Consider the following 21,811-nt stretch of genomic DNA (forward strand, 5'->3'; position numbering starts at 1 on the left):
AAAGCAGCAGTTGAAGGATTTCTGATAAATGACAGGAGGAGATAATGAGCTGAGCACATCCAGGAGATCCTTGTCTTGCAGTGCGACCGAATGCCTGCGCCTCCACTCGAGTGTTTTTGGGAAGGAAGGTCTGTACAACAAACAAACCTCCAGCTTTATTCACACAGTCAGAAACTTTGAGGTCTGTTCCACGACCTGCAAGGTTTGTTGCTATGATGACATCTCCTGCATCAAGCATCTTTTCAGTGACTGTTGTATTGTCCATGTTGTTGTTGATGTAAAGCTTCTTTTTGGGAACCTTATCTCCTAGAGCTTTGTGAATGACCTTTGCTCTATTAATTGTCTCACAGATGACCAACACAACTCTTGGCCCCCTATAAACAGTAGACGTAGTCTGAGCAGTGACAACAGAGCAGATTGTTTCTATCCATTGGTCTTCATTGTTACAACCACCCCTTCAACCTCGAACAGCTTTCTACGTTTGAATGAAGGTATCTGACAGGTCTTGATGCCGTCATAGATTTTCTGAAGAGTCTTAGTCTCTGTTTTTTGGCCAAGAGTCCCAGACATTCCAAATATCTGACATCCATACATCTCAAGCAAACCAACGTTGGACATATAGTTAGTGATGACTGTCATGTCACTCAACTTAGACTCATGTTTCATTTCAAGAAATTGGTGAAGTCCCTCTGACCATTTCATGAAGTTTTCGACAACACCTGTGCAGTTGTAGTCTTTTTTGAGGCCACTCTGTTGTGAGTCATGCTTACCTGAACTAATATCTTTATTAACTGAGACAATGTCTTGTACTTGTTTTAATGTTTTCGTGAATTTGGTTTAACTGTTGACGTATTTCATCTAGAATTTCAACCAGTTCTCTTTCTGTGTCATTGGCTGAACAGGTCAGGATATTTTCATCTGTTACAGTTTTGTCTTCAACCAGCTCAAGAAGTGTGCTTCCTCCTTTATTTTTCCAACTGTTATTGATGTAATTTATTTCTATACAGTGCAACATTTCCGTCCTCCATGAGAGGAGGCTTGATCTGTCAGTTGGTGTTGACTGAAATCTCTTCAGGAGCGTATTGAACAAGGTAGTAGCATCTTCTGGACTCCATTTAATATTTGTAACAAGTCCTTTCAGTTTAATAAGAAGAAGGTTTTCACTTTTGTTTGAATTCATCGTTTTGTGAGCAGTAAGGACTTGTAGACCTTTAGAAAAAAAATTATAATTTTGATATTTCTTGTTTAACAACCCATAATCATGGCAAACATTCAAAGAACACATTTATTTATCTTTTTTCTTATGTCCATACACTGTACATAATGTTATTTATAGATACCTATGGAGATTATACTATTTTATATTTCTGTTCTCTTCTGTTTCTGTATTTCTCAGCAAAGAAATTCTACAATTCTGTAATCATGCTAACTATATATAACCACTTTGCTAAACTGTACCTCTGTTGCAATTTCCCCATTGCGGGACAAATTAAGGTTTTCTATCCTATTCTATTTTACTTCAATATTATACAATATTGTACTGACACTTTAGTTTGAACTGAGTAAACGTATGAAAAGCCTACAAAGCTGTGTAATATCCACATATAGTAGTAACATTTAATTTATGGCAAGAGCATTTCAAGATCTATACAGTATGTTACTCTAAGTTAACAGTGTGTTAAAATGCAAGTATTAATAACATTATTGTTATCAAGCATTACTGTATATCAACCTTTGTTCCTAATTCCTAATGCTTTAGAAGTATATTACTTACCTAAGGGCAAGCTGAGGAAGGTTATGTGAAATGTAGTTGATCTGCAGCCACAACAATTAGACTCACCTATATTCTTTCGTTTGTGTTATTTTATGCCATCTCTGTCTGGGCAGAGCCCTGAGGGAAATTCCTGCTTTACTCTCAGTTTCTATTAATTTCATTTATTCATCTGAAGGTGTAACTGGTCCTGCTATGGTTTTTGTTTCACTTTGGCATCATGTGATTTCTTGAAAGCAAAATATCCTATTAAATGAAAGAGGAATGACATCTGATGGACATCGAGTACATAGAATTTTCCTTTTTTGTATATTTCAATTTCTTTTTATCATTTTATCATTCTTTTTATCAAATAGACAAACTAATAATCATTAAAATACACTTAGCACTTTTTAGCTACACCTGTACAGTTTAGGCATGCAAGGGATCTGTGACCTTCATGTATTAAGGAGTGCTGCTTTGTATTGGATCAGCAGCCCAGTATTCCTGTTACATTAAGTCATTAGTTTACAGTACAGTAAAACACAGTTTATGAGCAGCATAAAATTGTTCCGAATTCCAAATACCTTTAGTTTAACTTTGTTCAATTTGAGTCATAAAAATAAGTCTATAATGTTGTTAGAATTTTAGACAATGCCTTTTACTATATTCCATTTTTTGTTTTAAATATGATTCGACACAGTTAAATACATTTTTTACTCTTCTGCTGGAGCCATTAATTGCATTGGTGGTAATAGTTAAAATGAAGCACTGTGACCAGTATCTACTTTTTCTGTCAGTCCATTCAACACCTGTACCGGTCCAGACTCAGGAAACGGGCTGTCGGTATCACAGCTGACCCTCCCACACACACCGAACGCAAACTGTTTAAGCTCCTCCCCTCAGGCAGGTAACACAGAGATAACCACCAGAACCACCAGACACAGAGCAAGCTTCTTCCCCTGTGTCTGAGCTGAGCTCTGAACTCCTCTGTCACAGAACAATAAGTCAGTCCAATAACCATGTCTGTAAATAATTAAAAATACATATGTTAATATATCTTACTAAAGAGTACAAACAGACAGAGTAAAATCAAATCAAATTTCTTGCTTGTCCTGCACAAACTTGTCCAATAAAGATGATTGTGATTCTGAGACTGTGGAAGAAATGTTTGATTCAGCAAATGCTTCTTTGAAAAGCGTTTGCCATCTGCTGGACAAATCCTGTTACAGCATTGTTTATACAGATATGGTTAGATATAAAACACATTCATTGGCTGCATGTATGAAACTCCCAGTAGTGACAACCACTCTGTAGAACATATTCCAAGGACCCATCACATGTCCCTGAAGGCCTAAGCTGCTCTGTTTCTACATCTCACGAGGATGATAATTAGTACTTACATCTCAGAAGTCACTATGCTACTGTACATACTTATTGTTGTCCACATCTGAACCCTCTGCACAAATGCTCAGTCATGGTGACAATAATAAAGATGAGGCTTTGGTTTTGGAACAGGTTTAAGCAGAAAAACTACATGGTTAGTTAAGGTCTCAAATCACAAAATGTGCTTTCTTCAGCAGGCCTTTGATTTTACTAAATGAAATTAAAAAAACTTTTTTTTTTTCAAAAAAAATCACATGTTGTCGAAAAATCGATTTATGTGACAAAATCTGTAAAAATGACAAAATCTGTAACAAAAAAAGTTTTTTCCTTATATGTCTGTTAGGTAACGTGTATATAACATTAGAAGGTTACTGTAGAATAATATTTTTAGATCATTTATCATATTTTTTGTAATATACACGTGGGTAATGTTTATATTGCAGCCAGTCAAGCTGCATTCACGGCAGTGGGGAGCAGACCTACAGTTAATGGGGTTGTGACGTGACTGAATCACTCTGAGAATCACAGACATAGTTGTGTTTGTTCTCATAAATAAATCACACATCGGTTGTTCCAATTCCAGATGCCGTGATAGAGGCTGTTTGAAGCAGCTGGTATTTGTCTAAACACCACAGTATTTTCTCACCCATCGGCACACAACAACCAACACGCCCATTCTGGGCGAGGACAACCGGTCCGGTCGCATTGAGATGGGCTCAGTCTTGACAGAGTAACAAGTGAAGTACCCGCAGTGGCACAAAAACCGGAAGTGTCGATCATTCTCCGTCAAAATAAGGATGAAAACGCGGGATTACATTTTGAACATGAAAAGAGGAGGGACTTCAATTACGGAGCCCTATACAAAATCAAACGTAAATAGTAAAGGTAAAGTCAGATACAGTTTGTAGATGAGGCAGTTTTGTAGAGATGGTACATATAAATTATATACAGTATGTAGAAATGTTGAGTACTTTAGTGGCATACTTGTTGTTGACACGATCAAGAGGCCATTTTAATCCACAGACTACCTCGATATGGTCATAGTGACACTGGTATTGGAGTGCAGCAGACGGCTCAAACAGACTTTTATTGTGAAAGGTGTGGCACCGGAGGTTCGCCACGGCTGTCTTGACACAGGTGCACGCGGCTAATTAAACCATTGACTATGCACTCCAGAGCAGACGCGTTCTAGTGCGTTAGTCTGACGCGGGTTTATTCCGACTAACAGGCTCACGTACACAAACACTGCACCACCAAACCGGGCGCTCTGACGATGAGAGGAGACACGAACACGGTGAGTTGTGTTTATTTAGTTTTTTACCGCCGAACAGGTTTTCACACAGCTGCACGAATGTTTGCGAAGCGCGTGTCAGTTAAAAAAAACTCCTGCTCTTTGTGTTAAATCCGTACTTATCAGGAGGATGTTGCGGAGGGCGACGGTTATGGAACGACTGGAACAGGAACTGCAGCCGAGGAAAGGAGACCTGTGAGTACAGGACTTGAGATGCGCCAGAAAGTATGTTGCAGGGGTAGAAAGTGGTACAGTACACGGGTAGAAGTGTATTTATTCAAAGACTTCACTTTTGTGCTCTTTGCTCCTGAATTACTGTACATTTGAGACTAGTTAGTTTCACTTTTATCTCTTTTTTTTATCTTCACAATTTAAATGTTACACAAATCATTTGCCTTTTAGGTATTGGATTCAATTTTCAAGGTGTCGCTTCTTTTTTTTGCATAAACAGAGACAGTTATGCTGTTTTCTCACCAGTTTATTTCAATATTGACGTCTCATGTTATTTCACAAATAGTCAGCAAAACCGATAAACAAGTTTGTGCATTTTTGACTTTTTTATCTCAATCATTGAATCACTTTCATCATCATCATAATATTTCAATTACTTGATTAATTCATTTAGTATTGTGAATCTGTTTACATACTGATGTATCAGTTTTCATCATCTAATAATGTTATGTTATGATATGACATTAGAGGTGTTGTATATTGTGATAGACATGCATTTTGCTAGTTCTTACGTGTTCATACTTTTACACATAGACTTTTGAAGCTGAAGCTTTTGAAGTTTTTACTTAGTTGCGGATGATTAGTAGCTTATTGAATTACTTTTGCTCAAGTTTTTTCAAGCCTCCTCCCAAAGGTGTGTACACTGATTTAAAAATATCAGCCCTCTCTGAATTCCTGCTTTTCATCATGTGTTTCGTAACATGTTGTTATGCTGTGCGATGAGTTGACACAATGGTAGCTGGTTATATGCATAGATGTGTTTTTGAAGGTAAAGACAGGTGGTACAGTAACAGTATACATTTATTTTTTTAAACTCTTCTTGGACAACGTTTTTCTTCACAGAGTATTACAACACTACAAAATATGCTAAAGAAAGCTTCCCAAAGCCAGTTTCACGATCAGCACAAGGTGAGTGGCTACAAATATACCTGCTGTCACACCTAAATACCTAATGGGTCTAAACATAGTACAACATGCTTTTGGATTTTCAGATTACAGTCCTGCTTTAGCCTTGATGGATAACTTTTTAAAAGCAACGTATCCACTGTGTGGTTTAGGGTCAATGTCTGTAGAGACATAAAGAAATTACATCCATTACTTTGCTGAAATGATGGAACTTCATGATATTTATTAGTAGGCAGCCCATTTAGAGCAGGGTGGAGGACTGGGTCAACATTTCTGACAGTGACCAATGTCTGCCATGTTTTTCTGTTGTTTATCAGAATGGAATCAGTGGTGATGTTGCAAGAATTAACCCTTTATATAAGTATTACCTGGTACGTACTCTTAAGGAAATACTGTTTGTAAAACTAGTTAATTGGTTAAATACCAAGTTAATTTATGTGAATTTATGTTCTTAACATGATTGGTCTTGGTTTTAAGGAATCTGGCAGCAAAGACTATGGCATGAATAACGAGAAGAAGGAAATATCAGAGGATGAAACAACTGATACTGTCTTGGCAGCTGAATTTCAGAGTACCCCTCTAGATCTTAAACCCAGACACAGGGTTATGGAAAATGGAAATCAGCTCTCTGAACGTCAGAAGGACCCATTTCAAACCTCGACCCACAACCCTGTAAAAGACTTCTTCCAGAAATCCTCAGTGGGTCAAATCACATCTGCTAGGGGATCTTTTTATGATGTAACCCTCAACTCACCAGATCTGTTTGAGGCAAATCCAACTCAACCACAAGGCTTTTCCAAAACTATACCATCAAAAAGTTCAGGCATCTTGAACAATGAAGTTGGTGGTCTTTTCAGTGCTGCCAAGAGTGAGGAGTTATTCCCTACTGGTCATGCTAAGGATGTCAGCTTCTTCAATGACTCTCCCAGTACTTTTGTGGACCCATTTAGAGCTCCTTCAAGTAATGAGGATGATGTGTTCATGTCCCCACAGTTAAATGGGGCAAGCCCATTTTCTGTCTCTTCAACCAGGAAAGATCACTTTCAAGCGTTTTCAACTAAAAGCGAGGATCTCTTTCACGCCAAAGAAAATAAACAAGACCACTCTGGTGAAGAGAGGAACAGCTTTGTTGCATTTTCTAAGGAAAACCTTGACATATTTTCAACATCCTCAACAAATGACCCATTTGACCCATTTCCAAGCCCTATCAGGGGGGATTTATTCCAAGACGTGTCAAGCTTGGATGACCCATTTGGAACTACAACCTCTAAACAATATGATCCTTTTCATGAAGTATCAAACAGGACTTCAGACATTTTTCAGCCTCTTGAGCAATCAAGGACTCCTCCACAGTCTTTTAGTGGACTTAAAGACATTGTTTTAACGACTCCTGAAGGAACCAAATATGATATTCTACAACCAACTCCTTTCGTCCGAGCCAGGAATCTGGCCATGTCTGCCAAGCACTCACCAACTGATATGTCTCATGTACGTACAGTAAAGGGTTGCAATATAATATGAAGACAACAATTACATCAATTTTAACACAATTAATTGTGAGATCTAGATGATCAACGTTGTTTTGACCTTTATTTCATGTCATAATCAAACTTGCAGGTGCCAACCATCAAACGTCCTCCAAAGCCACTTCCTCGCACAAAACTACTAAAGACAGGAAAGCCACCCACTCCAGAAAATCCATCTACTCCAGAGAAGCCACCCACACCAGAAAAAAGATCTACTCCAGAGAAGCTACCCACTCCAGAAAATCCATTTCCTCTAGAGAAGCCACCCCCTCCAAAAAGGCCACCAAAACCAGAAAGGCAACCACTGCTAGCCACACCTGTATGCAAATAACCCAGTTTAGAATACATTTCTGGTTGCTTTGTTGCTACTGCATCTGTTTTGCTATTAATGACGTTCTTCTCTTTGGACTGTGGTTAGGTTGAACCTGAAGCAGCTGCACCAAAACTGTCTCCTAAAGCGATAATCAGACGACTGTCAAAGCCAGTTATTAGCCGCAAACCAAAATCCCCGGTATACACAATGATATCTTCAACAACATTTCACCACACATTCAAATATGTCTTATATCCCAGTGTGTTGGTAAATAAACCACTGTAAGTCATTTTTGTCTGTTTTATAGGATAGTAAAGAGGTTCACCCAGAAAACTTTGTTGTGTTTGAGGACATCCTGCTCACTGGACAGGTGAGTTCTATTCATTGACTGATTGATTATTGAACATGTTTCCAAAATTGCTAATGATTCTATAGATTAGGGCCATTTAATAAAAGAAAGGGTTATGTCGTTCGATCTGTAATGTCAAAATATACAAATAGATTTGATTTGGGAAGTATCTAACTGTTAACCCCAACCCCAAACCAGGAGAGGTGTGTGGAAGATTGGCCTGAAGACAGTCCTGAAGTTGTCCCTGGCTACAAACCAGTAAGAAAACCAATATAATCATTACATAATGCAGCTATGCTTGCACAATTCTTCTGTGCTTTACTCATGCCAATTTGTGTTTTATTTACTATTATAATTTTGATAATTTAAGTCTAGCAAATTTAAACTACGGCGGGAGTCATGGCAGGTAAGAAACCATTTTTAGTCAGCGGTATTTGATTTAATGAGAAAAAAATTACGCTTAAAAAAAAATCACCTTTTTAGATGAAGGCAGATTCTGATGGAGGAAGTGGAGAGGACATTTCTCTGACTCAAACCAAGGTAATATCAGGCACATGAAGCCAATTGTTTAACAATATATACCTTCTTGTAAAACACTCTATCACCAGTATATTTATTAAATGTGTATTTATGACAGAAAAAGGACAAGAAATTTAGAATGTCCCTAATCTCCAGAAGAGGCTCAAAGGTGAGCAGAGCGATGCAAAACATCTTTGCAGCTTTTTATTGTACTTTTGTTGTTTCTGTTATTCATTTTGTTCATCACTTTTAGGATATGTTTTCTGACACAAAGGAGGGCAGGAGCAGGAGCAGAACACTATCCTTTACCCAAAAATCACCAAAGGTAACGTTGACACTATTCTAAAGTTAATGTTTGTTAACTTAGTCTAACAGTTAAAGTGCAGTTCTAATAGTGAAATAAGATATATTGCAAAGGCACAAAGGGCCTCATTCTACAGTAGATTAAGTTTCAAATTAAAAGCAAAAACAAAAAAAAACATGATTATTGAGTTCTCAGACCATTGAACTTTGCTCCTGTATTGTTGTGGTAATCAGTCACATTGACCTTGCACATTGACTGTGCATATGTTCCTTTTGAGTGCAGATAAATACTCAGAAGATGAGCTTCTAAGCTCTGATCTGATCTTAAATCTGTCCAGAAAAATTTATTTTTATATGATAGTCTGGCTTCCATAGAGTTCTCTGAGATGGGTATGTCTGTATCAGAAGTGTTCAAATGGTACATCTATTGTTTAGTTAGTAGTTGGGATGTTTTGCAATTTGAATTGTGTTTGAAGTGTTAGTATAGAATTAATTTGAGAATAACATAAGTCTCTCAAGTTTTATAATTATTTACATGTACTGTATGTAACAGTAGTTCTACTGACTAATTGACTAAACACTCTACCTAAAATACAGTCTTGGTGCTGTTTTTCAGGACTATTTTTCAGACCCTCCCATACCTGGGGAAAATGGAGAACATGAGGAGATGGATTACAAAGTATGGTTTTCACATGTTTCTACTGTACATGCATGAATAATAACTATAAACTATTGGTGGTTTAATCATGGTTTTGTTTTCACCAAAAGAAACCACAGAAAATCAAACCTGGCAGGCTGCGTAGACCATCCAGTCCCTCTTTATTACTGGGAGTGGAAGGGAAATACACAAGTGGAAATTCACTTCAAGAATCAAAGGTATGCTGATGTAAAATGTGTATTAGTTGAAAATAAACAACAGTGTGTCACAAAGTGGCACTGATATAAAGCCTATTATTAGGAAAACTTATTTTTGTATAAACACTAAAGACACTATCTAATGCTACTTTAGGATGATCGCATCAAGAAGAAATGTGTTGAGAACTCTGTTTTGTACTAGTTTACATACTCTGGAAACATTAAAGGTTTTAGGCCAGCAGCTCAGCAGAAAGTCTGCAAAAGAAAAATAAAACATAGACTCATAGGATCACATGGCCTAAGTTGAAGCCTGGTGGTGGCTTGTACAGTAAATGTTCTGGGGCTGATTTGCTTCTTTTAGCACTGAAAGCCAGCAGTGTGGAAAATTGATATAAGTGTCAATTCTAATTCAAGTGTCTAAAGTAAACATGCATAATCTTGGGAGTCATTTGACCTTCTAACAAGACAATGAACCCAAGCAGTCCTCGAAATTTCCCAAGATTTTAAATAGTCAGTCACATGACTTGAAACTGTTGAAGTGTGGGCCATTACCTGAGTATTGAACGCCGCAATGGGTTGCTTTAAGTAGTAATGATGCTGAATATTGTGTTGAGCCATTTTAGCCATTTATCTGCTGTTAACATAATATAGCTGTGATGCAATGTTTTGTTTCTAACAGGGCACAGTGTTGGAAAACAGCAGCGGAGAGGAAGAGGAGGAAGGAGTAGCTACACAGAAAGAGGTTAGCAACTATTTATTTATTGTATTGTGCACTTAATCCTAAATGTGTAGTCTTATTGGAGGCTTGTCACACTTTTAAGAAGCCTCAATAGAGAGCTAATAATTCTGACCAAATCCTTTTTGAGTGAGAACCTTTTTTATTGCTGTATTTATTGGCTTTGATTTAGACAAATTTCATCTCTGTTTTCTTCAGAAGAGTAGAAAGAAGATGAAACTCAAGTTTGTGCCAAAGAGAGGATTTGCCATTACCAGAGAAAAGGTCTCACACCTATTCTGAAATCCACAGAAATAATGTTTTGTGTTTGGTCATATGCTAATAAATGTGTTCTCTCCAGTCTAACGACGAACCAAAAGGAGCATATGGATTCACACCTCGCAAAGAATCAATGGTATGACAGCCTCCTGTACATCTGGTATAGGGGGCATTTACATATTGTGCTTTGCATAGACATTTGTCTTTGTGTTTTTTTTTTTTTGTTTTGATATATATTGATATTTTTGTGAAATAAACAAACTTATGTCGACATTTACTTGCATCTTATCAGTTTGACTGACAAACTTGTAACCTATAAAAATCTGTTTTGTTAACTTAGTGTGAAACTGGAGAAGCATGGTTGTATACTGTACGTCTAACATAAAGCTATCTTCTTCTCTTCTTTTTTACACTCTTAGGATGATCCTTTCGAGGATGTAGAGCAGTTAAAAAACTACCAGCTTTCATCTAGCAAGGTACTGTGTGTGTGTGTGTGTGTGTGTGTGTGTGTGTGTGTGTGTGTGTGTGTGTGTGTGTGTGTGTGTGTGTGTGTGTGTGTGTGTGTGTGTGTGTGTGTGTGTGTGTGTGTGTGTGTGTGTGTGTGTGTGTGTGTGTGTGTGTGTGTGTGTGTGTGTGTGTGTGTGTGTGTGTGTGTGTGTGTGTGTGTGTGTGTGTGTGTGTGTGTGTGTGTGTGTGTGTGTGTGTGTGTGTGTGTGTGTGTGTGTGTGTGTAGTTCATTCATAATAATTGATAATAAAATATGCTGTTTAGGCTGCTTTCATGGACGAGGACTTCCATAAAACGCAGAATGTTATCTTTGATGAAGATATTAATGGATTGGACGACAAACCTGTAACTTTTTAATTCTTTTTATAATTATTAGAATTTTTCTTTTTTCAAATACATTTTAATTTCATAGACTTTGTGTCTTACAGAAGAAAAATAAAAAGATGAAAGTGCCCTTCATTCGTCGAAGCTCTAAGGTAAACGTGACTGGTTTATTGTGCAGTGATAGATGGTTTTAGTTAACTGGGGATTTTTAATCTGTATTTTATAATTGTGGTTTAGGAGGACATGTTGGAAGATAATACTGGCAAGAAGAACAGCTTCTCTGCAGAAGAGTTGGATGATGACGACCTTTACGCATTGAAGAAAAGCGCAACAGTAAACACTAACTCTAGTATTTTTTATTATTTGTTTTACTGTTGTCATTAGTAAAAACACTTTTCCACACATTCTTCTTTTTTAGAAGACCCCTAAATACAGAGGTCATGTTCCTTTTCCACACACATCAAGGGTGGCTGGACAAAGTGAATTTGCTCACGAGGTACCTCAGCTGGTATTTCTTAAATGGACCATGTTAGTTTGATGTGCATTTCCCATTATTTATGTCCTGAGCTTCTGCCTATCTTTCTGTCATGCACATGTAGGATGACTTTGGTGAGGATGATTATGCCGGAAAAGATTTTTTGAAACCTGGAGAGAGCTATGACAGCAAACCAGATGAACTGGAAACCTACAAGCAGGTAGTTCTTTTTTAACCTGTTTTTCCCTTCTCTTTCTCTTTGACACTGTTTAAAATATGACTGAAAAGAATGTGTCCTTTTTGCCAGAAAAAGTCATCCAAACCTAAATTCTTAAAGAAACACAAAGCTAAGGTGAGTGTACAGTATGTGGTCTCGCATTCTGACTACAAGGAGGCTCTTTTGGTTTGGTCTATTTAGTAAAGAATGAGTGCGTCTTGGTGCGTTTACAGAGCAAATCTGTGAACATGGAGTCTGACGATCCGCCAGGAGCTGCGTACCTGTCAGAGGCTGCTAAGGTAAAGTTCAAACCTTCCAAACAGGAAATAAACTACAGGTTAAATTTAAACCTTGGCTGCGACTGTGATTTTTATCTAAATGGAATGTCTCACCTTGACACAAACATCAAACTGGTTTGACACAGTCACACAGTTTTTTTGACTTACACGTTACTTCCTTTTCAAGCATTGTGCTCCAGGAAATCAGCTGATAGATTTTATTAAAATCTTTAGCATTATGTTTTGCCTGTCCAGCGTTTTTTAAATGTGTTAAACTAAATGTTTGCAGATGTGATTTTTTTTTTGTTTGGTAACAATCTACAAATAAGGAGAATCCTATCCTTTTTTTGCAACTGTGTAGGAGGCAGAGTACTTCTGATTGATTATAGGCCCATCCATCCATTTTTCATACCGCTGAATCCTATGTTCTGGAGCCTTTCCCAGCTGGCTATGGGCGAGAGGCAGGGTACACCCTGGACAGGTCGCCAGCCCATCGCAGGGCAACTGATTATAGGCCATTTTGAGAAATATTTAATGGTGGTCACAGGAACAATACGCCACATGGCATGCTTTAATACTTATTTATACAGTGTGTGGTCTGTGTTCAGTGTCGCGTGCACGTGTACTAACTAATTACAAGTTTGTTCTAGAAATTCTGTTTGTACCCTAACAGAACACATTCCTTTGACACATGACTGGACTAGTTCAACAACATACTGTAGCACTGGGATGAATCTCAGACATGTAAACTAGGAGCAGGCCTTAATCTATACAAGTTTAACAAGACGAGCCTTGAAAGTTGAGAAGAGTTCAAGAGAAGAGTTCGGGGTTTAAACTCCTCCTAGTGTGACAAACTCGGTCCTCGAGGGCCACTGTCTTGATGGTTTTCCAACTCTCCCTGTCCCAGCTAATACTGATTACCTTCACCAGGTGTATTTAGTCAGTCAGTAGCTAACTAACAGACCTAATCAGGGTAATCAGCAGTTAGAGTTGAGAAAACTAGCGAGACAGCGGCCCTCGACGACTGGAGCTGGGCACCCCTGTATTTCCAGACCTGTATGACTAATGCGTGAAAGGCCTTCCAGTTTGCTCACTGACCCCGTTCTGTTGCACCACAGGCAGAGTGGATGGCTGCTCAGAGGGACGAACAAGCTTTGTCTGGCCTTGAGGATGAAGACGCTGACGGGGTCAGTTTTTTTTTCAGTGGTTCTATTGTGTTTTTATGCCATAAACAAGATGCAAGCAAACGGCATGACAGTTTTTTAGTAGCGTGCTGCTCGAGCATGAATGATTGCATTTTTGATGTTTGTTTACAGGACACTGACAGTTTGATGGAGTGGTGGTACACAGTGGAACGTGAGTTAAACTTCATTTACAGAACATTAAGATGAGAGACGCCTACAGATGTTTATCACTGTCTGTTATTGTACTGTATTTCAGAATGGGATGAGGTGCCGTCAGATGAAGAGGACATGACTAAAAAAGATGACTCAAAGTACTTATATTATCTGAAACTAGGGGTGGTGAAAGGCTGTTAGTGGGGTTTTTACTCTGTACTTAGCCATAGCGTTGATCTGGCTCTCAATTAAATTCTAGGTCGTTCACCATCTTGGCAGACAAGGTTAACAGAGGCCTGCGGCTCTTCAACAAAGTCTTCACAGAGCGAGCCGAGGTCCTCTGGCAGTCCTCCATCACGCTCAACGCTGTAGCCGAGGACATCACTGATTTCCATCACAAAGCCAAGATTGCTGGCATCACCGGCGGCACCACCACAGCTGTAGGTGGGGTGGCAGCCATCGCAGGTTTAGCTTTGGCACCTTTTACCTTCGGGGCCTCACTGGTAGTTACAGCTGTCGGTGTGGGTGTGGCAGCAGCGGGTGGGATCACGTCCGCCTCCGCAGCAATTTCGGATAATGTTAACAACATGCAGGACCGCAAGAAGGTACATTTCAGTTTTTAAAGACATCCTAATGCAAATACGTAGACACACTAAGGTCTATATTTGTGGCACCCAGTCACATGAGCACAATGATCCTCTCTCCTCTCTAGGTGGAGATAGTACTAAAGGAGTATGAGACTCACCTGCTGACCATTGGAAAGATCCTTCACTTTGTGGATCAGGGCTTGTACAGACTCCGTGGCCATCCTTTCCTCAGGTCTGGAACCCAACACTACTCGGAGGACTGGGAGATCCGCAAAGCTGTGCAGATGATCAGCCTGGTAGACTCGCCTGTGAGGCAAGCGGTGGAGGTAACGGACACGGCCGTATCCTCGGTTCAAGGACTCTTCAAAGGCACTGACAAGTACTTTATCAAAGAGTCTGGGGAGCTGAAGAAAAGCTGTAAAAAAGAGATGGTGGCGCTGATAAAAGAGGTGTCAAATGTGCTGAATGCGTCCATAATGGAGCTAAACACCATCAGAGAGGAGCTACAGAATGCTACTGGGGACTTCTGAGGACATAATAGCCACGACACCAGGGCTATCACTGATTTAACACCTCCCTCTACTGGCTACATGAGGGAAGTGCCAGTTCACGCAGTCCAGTACTAGAGTCCTTAGCAAAAGTTAAGCTCTAAATAACTTAAATTTAGTAACAAGACTGTTTTATGTCTGCAATATATTGTCACATGGAACAATGCTTTAATTGCTTTTGAATTGGATATGCTACAGTGGTAAAACTGGCTAAACTTAAGGTTTTACTGTACAGTAGTTATAGACAGGTTGGTTTATAAACTTTCTGCCAACACTATCAAATACAGTACTGTGTATGTTTGAATTGGTCATAATGATAATAATGTTCTGTATGTAATTTATTTATTGTATTACTGTGTGGTATTGCCTTTTTACAATTAGGCAAAAATCTGAAATATCTTGTAGTCTTGCAGTACCAGGTATTATTTTTACTGAGACTGTGCCAGTGTTGGGTTCCAGTGACCTGATGGGTATAGAAGATGACGTTTGTGCTGCAGGCCTACTGGTACAAACTACTTTATTTAAACATGATGAATCGTGATGGAATATTTTTGCACAAATATAGTTTTGGGCGCTATTAAAAATACCCTGCGCCGATAGACATTTTAGATGTTTTAAGGTAAAACTGAATCTGTAAATAAAGTCCTGTTTTGTCCAAAGCACGAGTTTTAACAGAAGCTTCGATACTGAACGTTTGTCCTGCAGTCAGTAAACACAACACGCCTTAGTTCGAACAACTGGCCCACGGAACCGTTCGGTTCGGTTCAGGCTGCAGCTGTTGTACATGTGTTAGCGGTTACCGGAACGTATGGACAATTTTACTGTTCACATTTCAACAGTGATTTCCATTGTACCGTAAGATACAGAATCACGGCTAATCTCAGTGGCCGCCACATTGTTACCGTAATTATGGCATGAATCTCGCACTAAAACTGTAGCGACTGATAATTTAGAACCGCCGGGAGTCGACGATGAGGTTGTTGTGGAACTTTCCTCTACACGATGACACGTGTTACAGGGTGGTTTTTCTTTGGCGTGAGGTCCAGAGTTTGTTCAGCTTCTGCCAATACGAGGCGGTTTTACTATTTGTGTGTTAAAACCAAGTTGGACCGACGTGCGGAGGCTTTTCCTGTACTTGTTTTTTTCCGCTAAGTTTTATTAGTTCTACTCGCTTTGACGCACGAGCGCATTATTAGCGCCAACAAGCGGCACAACACGGGGGAAATATCACAGACACGACACTGGGAAGTGGATGTGACATCAACACTCTTTATTGTAACGATTTTTGCACGTCTTGCGGCTTTTCTCGAGTTTTTGGTTCAAGTAATATTCAAATATTTGAAAGGAGGAGCCGAAAGCGCACTTGTAATAGTTGATCTCCGCATCTGCCCAGAGAGCGACGGTTTCAGGATGGACGTGTCCCGTGGAGATGAGGGCTCCACGGCCACAGCTCCAGCGTCTCACGCTGAGGTACAGTACGGATGGTCCTGAGAGAAGTGAGGTAGCGGGTCATTACACCACGTGTGTGTGTTTCAGAGCCCAGGTTGGCTGAAAGCGGCTGTTCAGAAGATCAACCCCTTCAAGTCTGCTCTCCAGGTACGTCACAGGGGAAAGGTCACTGTCAAGGGCGTCGATATTATCAGACAGTCACACTATTGTCAGTAATTCCACATCTACATTGATTCGAGCTAAGAAAAGTGCATAACGGCAGTTTACTTCATAGCAGATAATACGGGCATTGTTGTTTATTGACAACTTTGCAAATTAGAACCACTCGTGACTTTCACAGTAGAGTGGTTCTTGAAGGTATGTGGTGTCTGAGCAAAGCGCTGCTCAAGTCCACACAGGCCTTTGGCTTTGGTGTAATTGTTTCTCAAGGGGACATGATGAAGGAAGATGTTTCTGTAGCAGCAACAGACTCGGACCCGACCTAGTTTTGATTCAAACTATTGTATGTGACTCAGCAAAGTGAAGCTGTGGTCTACTGTGATGTCTGGAGGGGGTCATGTGTCACTTTGACACTTTGCTTGAGCTTTAATTCCAACAATATATAGTCAGTGGGTATAATTAAAGGCTATATCAAGGAATACTTTTTATATATTTGACTTAATACTTCTATCACTAGGTCCCTGTACAGCAGAACAGTACCTCCTCTGTCTTGGCTCTAGTTTCTCTCTTTCTGGTGTGTGCCTGCAGCAGGGTTTTCATGATGTTTTCCTACTTTTTTAATATTTAAAAAAACGTTATACCTAAAACTAAAATGTTCATGTATTTCACAAGGAGGTATCTGATGTTGATGTGTGGACTATAACAACAATATACAGTGTTTTTCTTGTTCTCCTGAAAATCATAAAAACATAATAAAGCAACCACAAGTATTAATTTTTGAACCTCAAAGTGGAACCTCATTGCTGCCGTCTGTGTTGTAGATGCCAAAGAATCATCCTCAAGTTGATTCTGCAAATCCACAAGAAACTGAAAAACCACTTCAAGCCAAACAGGTGCAAATTCTATTATTTGATTTGATTATTCATCCGTTGTACAAGTGATGCATAGGTTCTATTGTTGTTTGTACTGTGTGTGTGTGTGTGTGTGTGTGTGTGTGTGTGTGTGTGTGTCAGGTTTAGTAGTTCACTTGATGTGTTCATTGTTCAGAGCCCGGGGATGTTTTCAGGAATCATGCAGAAGGTCGTTCCATTCATGTCCTCACAACCAAAGGTACGACTACACTAATAGACGGAGGGTTTATAGAGAGCTGCTTTTTAGCCTGTTTGTATAGAGGTTATTGACTTTTGATTTTTTTTATTCATAAAATGAAGTACAGCTTTCTTCAATGTTTTTTTTTCTCAGGAAGTCCCACCTCTACATAGTGAGACTGCCACCACCAGTGGAAACCTGGCAGACAGCAAGTCAGAGAAACAGGTAGAACTTTGTTTTATGTGGATGTTTACTTTACTTTAGTCAAAATAGAGGTAACCTGCAGGATCACAATCTGGACCTACTGTATACTGTGAAATGTGACTAATGTTTAGTGAGGAGGAGGGTTTATTTTAAGTAATACTGTGTGTTGACAAAAAGGGTCATAGTACATTATGTGTCAAAAAAAATTAAATTTCCCCAATGTGGGATCAATAAAGTTGAATTATTATTATTATTATTATTATTATTATTATTATTATTATTATTATTATTATTATTATTAAATGTGGTGAAAAATAAGTGTCCTATGTTGTCAGAAATGGGTCAAAATGTTTCATAAAAGATTTGATCCCCCACCTCTGGCTCCAGGTGTGTCCTTGAGCAAGACACTTCATGCTAGCTCCCTTGGCTCTGCCTGTGATTATCGTATGTGCCAGCAGATGGCGCTAAAACAATACGTGTGGTTTCGTCTTGTCTCCTGTACCTGATTGTCCACCTTCAGGCATCCGTTTATGTACGGCGTTATCACATGCATCTGTATCTAAGAGGGCGTGATGTAGCTGTTTGAGTTTATACTGATAAGACTCAGTGTCACAGAGAAACACGTCAGACGTTGGTTTGACTCCGTCATGACCTGTAGTTACCTTAAAGTGCATATTATTGGTATTAGTCTGCGTCTTTACAAGGATCGTCTGGTCAAAGCGGAGGAAAGAGCAGATGACGGACAAATTAGTCCTATTGTAACGTATTCTGTCAGCACAGTATTTAACAACCTAATCTCCATTTATACAAACATGTCACACAGCGTCTTTGATTTTCACTGACTTTTAATTGCAAACGTTCATATGTTTTCTTCTCGACAACTGTTCTGAGTTTAATATGTGGGTACTAGTTGCCAGGTAAAGCCAGCAGACACCATCTTTACCAATTCCAGAGCACTGACAGCAGTATTGCCTCTATGTTGCCCTTCTTGTTCTGCCTGTGTCACTGTCTACTGTACGGCCCCTCGTAAACAGCCATGTATGCACTCATGACGTGCAAACCCTGTCACATGAGAAGACGTATTCATTCTTCACGGATGTTTCATTATCCAACATGAGTCAAGCAACTTACCGGTTCTACAAAAACCGCAAACTAGGTTATAGGTTTCTTCCTTGTTGGAGTTTTGATAATAAAATAAAGGGCCCTTTGTCACGTCTGAGTAATTAAACAAAGTCGCGAGCCACCAAAGAGAGAGAGCTACTCCTGTGTGTTTATTGTAAGGACACTGACAACAGCTGCCACATGAAACAAGTCATATTAATGTTACTGAAGTCTTCTTTGGGTTTTCAGCATTAAGAGCGTTTAACCACATTCATTTCTGGCTTTGTAACAAAAATATTTTAGCTTTAGTGCAGCAGGTGGAAGAACATATATTCATTTTCTTTATGGAAAAGAAACATCTTTCTATATTTAAATCTACGCCTACAGGACACTGCAACAGTGTCATCTGACACTGTGGGACCTAGGTTTGTGTGCCAACCACCTTCCGATCAAACAAGAAATACGGAAAACAAACCAACTAAATAGTTGACGCACCTTAAACAGGTTCAGAGCACTACTAAAAAGGTCCTGTTCTTTGAAACGCTTGTCATCTTGTACCTTAAGCTAAATCATTAGAAAATCACATTTCAATTGTGAATAAAAATATAAATAGAAAGTGGGTAATAACTAATGGAAAGACCTATTGTGAGGTTAAAGCATTCTGTTATTTCCTCTTTCAGTCTTTTTCCAGTAAGCCCTTTGTTGTTTTTTATGATCAGCTGACTTCTGGCAGCGCTGCTGCCTGCTTACAAAGCACTATTGATAATTTTAGCTGGAACTCCATTTCGTAAATCACAGCTTGGCTCAATGCGTTTATGCATTTATTCAGTAGCAGTGTTAATGTTTACATATCCTTCATGCTTCTGGTAGAAAACCAACTGAATTAAATTTGAATTCTTGCAGCAGTCCACAATTAGCTCCCTGAGTTTGAATGTGCTGCAAGGTTCAACTTTTCAATGGCAGACAGATTTTCAGACCTGTGTGTTTTAGGAGAGCGTGAAAGCGTTGGTGCTACATTCAGCTGAGGCGCCCAGTCAAAGCGCAGCCCTGGACCCTCTAGAGGTACGCTCATTTTTTTGCGTTGCATGAATGCACATCATTACACGTCTTTAAGAACTCCTGCATAATCGGTGCGTCTGTCTTTTTCAGAATGAAGATGGTCTTTTCACGTGGTGGGACACAGTTGAAGGTATGTTTGCTATTTTGTTTCCATTAACATGAGTCCAGTTTACTGAAAGTGATCTGTTTCATTTGTTAGGGTGGGATGAATGGAATGAGGCAAAGCAGGAAGGAGCAGCTGAGGAGTAAGTACACACTGAATGAACAACCTGAACTGGAATGACCTTTTTCTAAGGCTTCAGTGTAGCTTAATCAGCGTTAATGGCGACATTTCACCCACATCCCTTTTCAAGCTTTACCTTATGACAATATGCAACATTCACTACATGCACTCCTGAATTATTATTCTGCTAAGTTGCTTCTCAGCCAAGTGTTTTCTTGTACCATCCAACCTCTCAGACTGGTTGAACAAGCCGCCGATCGCGTCTTCATGGCGGCCCGTCTCTTCGTCCGCCATTTTAACGAGCGCGGCGCTTCGCTGCAGCGGCGCATCCTGGAGCTCCTCGCCGTGGCCGATTCTGCCGACAGCTTCCATAAGAAAACGCTCACGGCCAGTGTTGGTGGAGGGATGGCCGGCGTCGCGGGGTCCGTCACTACCATCACAGGCCTCATTCTGGCGCCATTCACAGCAGGGACCTCGCTCATTGTCACAGCCGTTGGCATCGGCGTAGCCACAGCCGGCGGGTTAACATCTGCTTCCGCCAACATCACAGACACAGTCCACTCCAAGACGGATCGCAAGAAGGTGGAGAACATGATCCACGAGTACCAGGAGGAGATGAAGGACATCAAGGAATGCCTGGAGTTTCTGCAGGTCAGAAGATCAGCAGGATGCCTAAATGTGAAACTTGTGTCAATGACATATTGATAATTAGTCAAAACAGTTAAAAAAATGAGTTCAGTTTCTGAATCTAATCTTTCTCATCTGTCTTAACAGGAAGGGATGGAGATACTTGCTGAGTGGGACTTTGACAAGTACACAGAGAGCATCTCAAAGAAGTACCTAAACCAGAATATAAAACACGTAGTGAAGGAGGGCGGCCGGGCCGGGAAGGCTTTAGTCATCAACACTGAGAGCCTGATAAGTACAGTTCAGGCGCTCAGTCTGGCAGGTGGTGCTGCTAAAGCTGCCCAGGTGATGAGCATCACCACTGGAGTGATGTCAGGACTCTTCCTAGCGCTGGACGTGTTCTTCCTGGCAAAGGACTCCATGGAGCTGAAAAAGGGTGCAAAGACAGAATTTGCAGCTAAGATACGAGAGGTTTGTAAGGACCTGCAGGACGGGCTGCTAGAGTTGAACCGCATCAAGGACGAGCTGCATAAAACCATGGATGGGGCAGAGGAGGAGGACGACGACGACCAAAAGCAGGAGCTGCCTAATCTGAGATCTTAACTCTTAATTCTTAATTCTGAAACCAGAGTAAAACGATTTAGTGACAGTGTGTGACATAGTTTACTGTATAATTATTGTTCCATTGTCCTTTAATGAGCTGCTCTATTAACTTGTGCATCAGTTTGCTTCCTATTGTGTCCTGTACAATCATTATTTATAGGGGAAGAGGGGCGACGTGCACAGAGTAAAGCAGGGAAAAACAGTTGAATAGAATTCAGGTCATTTGAAAAGTGAACATTAGCAGTAAACATTAGCATTGACATCACAGCGATTATATTCTTATGTTTGTTAGTTTACTGTTCTGTTCGTAGTGGCCTCAGGTCTTCATGTCATGTTGGCAATGGAGGAAATAAAAATAAAGCAGCAACATTTCTTGTTTGAGCTTTAATGCACTTACACTGTATATAGATAAATAAAATACCTCTAACAGGAACCAAATGCCCAAGATCATATGTTCAACATATGAGTATGTTTGATTTGAACAGTGAAAATAAAAATAAAGCTATACAAACCATAAACAGTTTTCAAGTTGGTGGCAGGAAAGTGGGAAAAAGTCCAGGCCAGAAAATACTGTAAGCGGTGCAACTGAAATATGACGTTT

At 39.7% G+C, this 21,811-nt stretch overlaps 2 protein-coding genes across 4 annotated transcripts; both read left to right on the plus strand.

The window, feature by feature from the left end:
* The first annotated feature begins 4,276 nt into the window (after positions 1 to 4,276).
* LOC114848497 (uncharacterized) lies at positions 4,277 to 15,356 on the plus strand. Of its 2 annotated transcripts, none has more exons than XM_029139022.3 (31): positions 4,277 to 4,430; positions 4,554 to 4,622; positions 5,502 to 5,567; positions 5,882 to 5,935; positions 6,042 to 7,052; positions 7,182 to 7,409; positions 7,509 to 7,601; positions 7,711 to 7,773; positions 7,951 to 8,010; positions 8,123 to 8,158; positions 8,236 to 8,292; positions 8,390 to 8,440; positions 8,525 to 8,596; positions 9,191 to 9,253; positions 9,343 to 9,450; positions 10,109 to 10,171; positions 10,364 to 10,429; positions 10,506 to 10,559; positions 10,843 to 10,899; positions 11,195 to 11,275; positions 11,359 to 11,406; positions 11,492 to 11,587; positions 11,673 to 11,750; positions 11,854 to 11,949; positions 12,037 to 12,081; positions 12,180 to 12,245; positions 13,343 to 13,411; positions 13,541 to 13,580; positions 13,665 to 13,719; positions 13,821 to 14,166; positions 14,274 to 15,356. In XM_029139022.3, the coding sequence occupies exons 1-31, from the start codon at positions 4,410 to 4,412 to the stop codon at positions 14,676 to 14,678; spliced, it is 3,717 nt and encodes a 1,238-aa protein (XP_028994855.1). In that variant the 5' UTR covers positions 4,277 to 4,409; the 3' UTR covers positions 14,679 to 15,356. The 2 variants fall into 2 exon arrangements, with proteins under 2 accessions (XP_028994855.1, XP_028994865.1); XM_029139032.3 differs by having other exon boundaries at positions 11,676 to 11,750.
* Positions 15,357 to 15,494: 138 nt separating this feature from the next.
* On the plus strand, positions 15,495 to 21,579 carry LOC114848507 (apolipoprotein L4-like). 2 transcript variants are annotated; one of them, XM_041069677.2, is made up of 11 exons: positions 15,495 to 15,971; positions 16,090 to 16,166; positions 16,233 to 16,292; positions 17,126 to 17,197; positions 17,352 to 17,414; positions 17,547 to 17,618; positions 19,689 to 19,760; positions 19,848 to 19,887; positions 19,957 to 20,002; positions 20,217 to 20,631; positions 20,755 to 21,579. In XM_041069677.2, exons 2-11 carry the CDS (start codon positions 16,107 to 16,109, stop codon positions 21,208 to 21,210), a joined length of 1,356 nt encoding a protein of 451 aa, XP_040925611.1. In that variant the 5' UTR covers positions 15,495 to 15,971; positions 16,090 to 16,106; the 3' UTR covers positions 21,211 to 21,579. The 2 variants fall into 2 exon arrangements, with proteins under 2 accessions (XP_040925611.1, XP_028994878.1); XM_029139045.3 differs by having other exon boundaries at positions 15,495 to 16,166.
* The last annotated feature ends 232 nt before the right edge of the window (positions 21,580 to 21,811 follow it).

Source organism: Betta splendens, chromosome 2 (genome assembly GCF_900634795.4).
Source record: "Betta splendens chromosome 2, fBetSpl5.4, whole genome shotgun sequence".
In the NCBI taxonomy this organism is placed as follows: domain Eukaryota; kingdom Metazoa; phylum Chordata; class Actinopteri; order Anabantiformes; family Osphronemidae; genus Betta; species Betta splendens.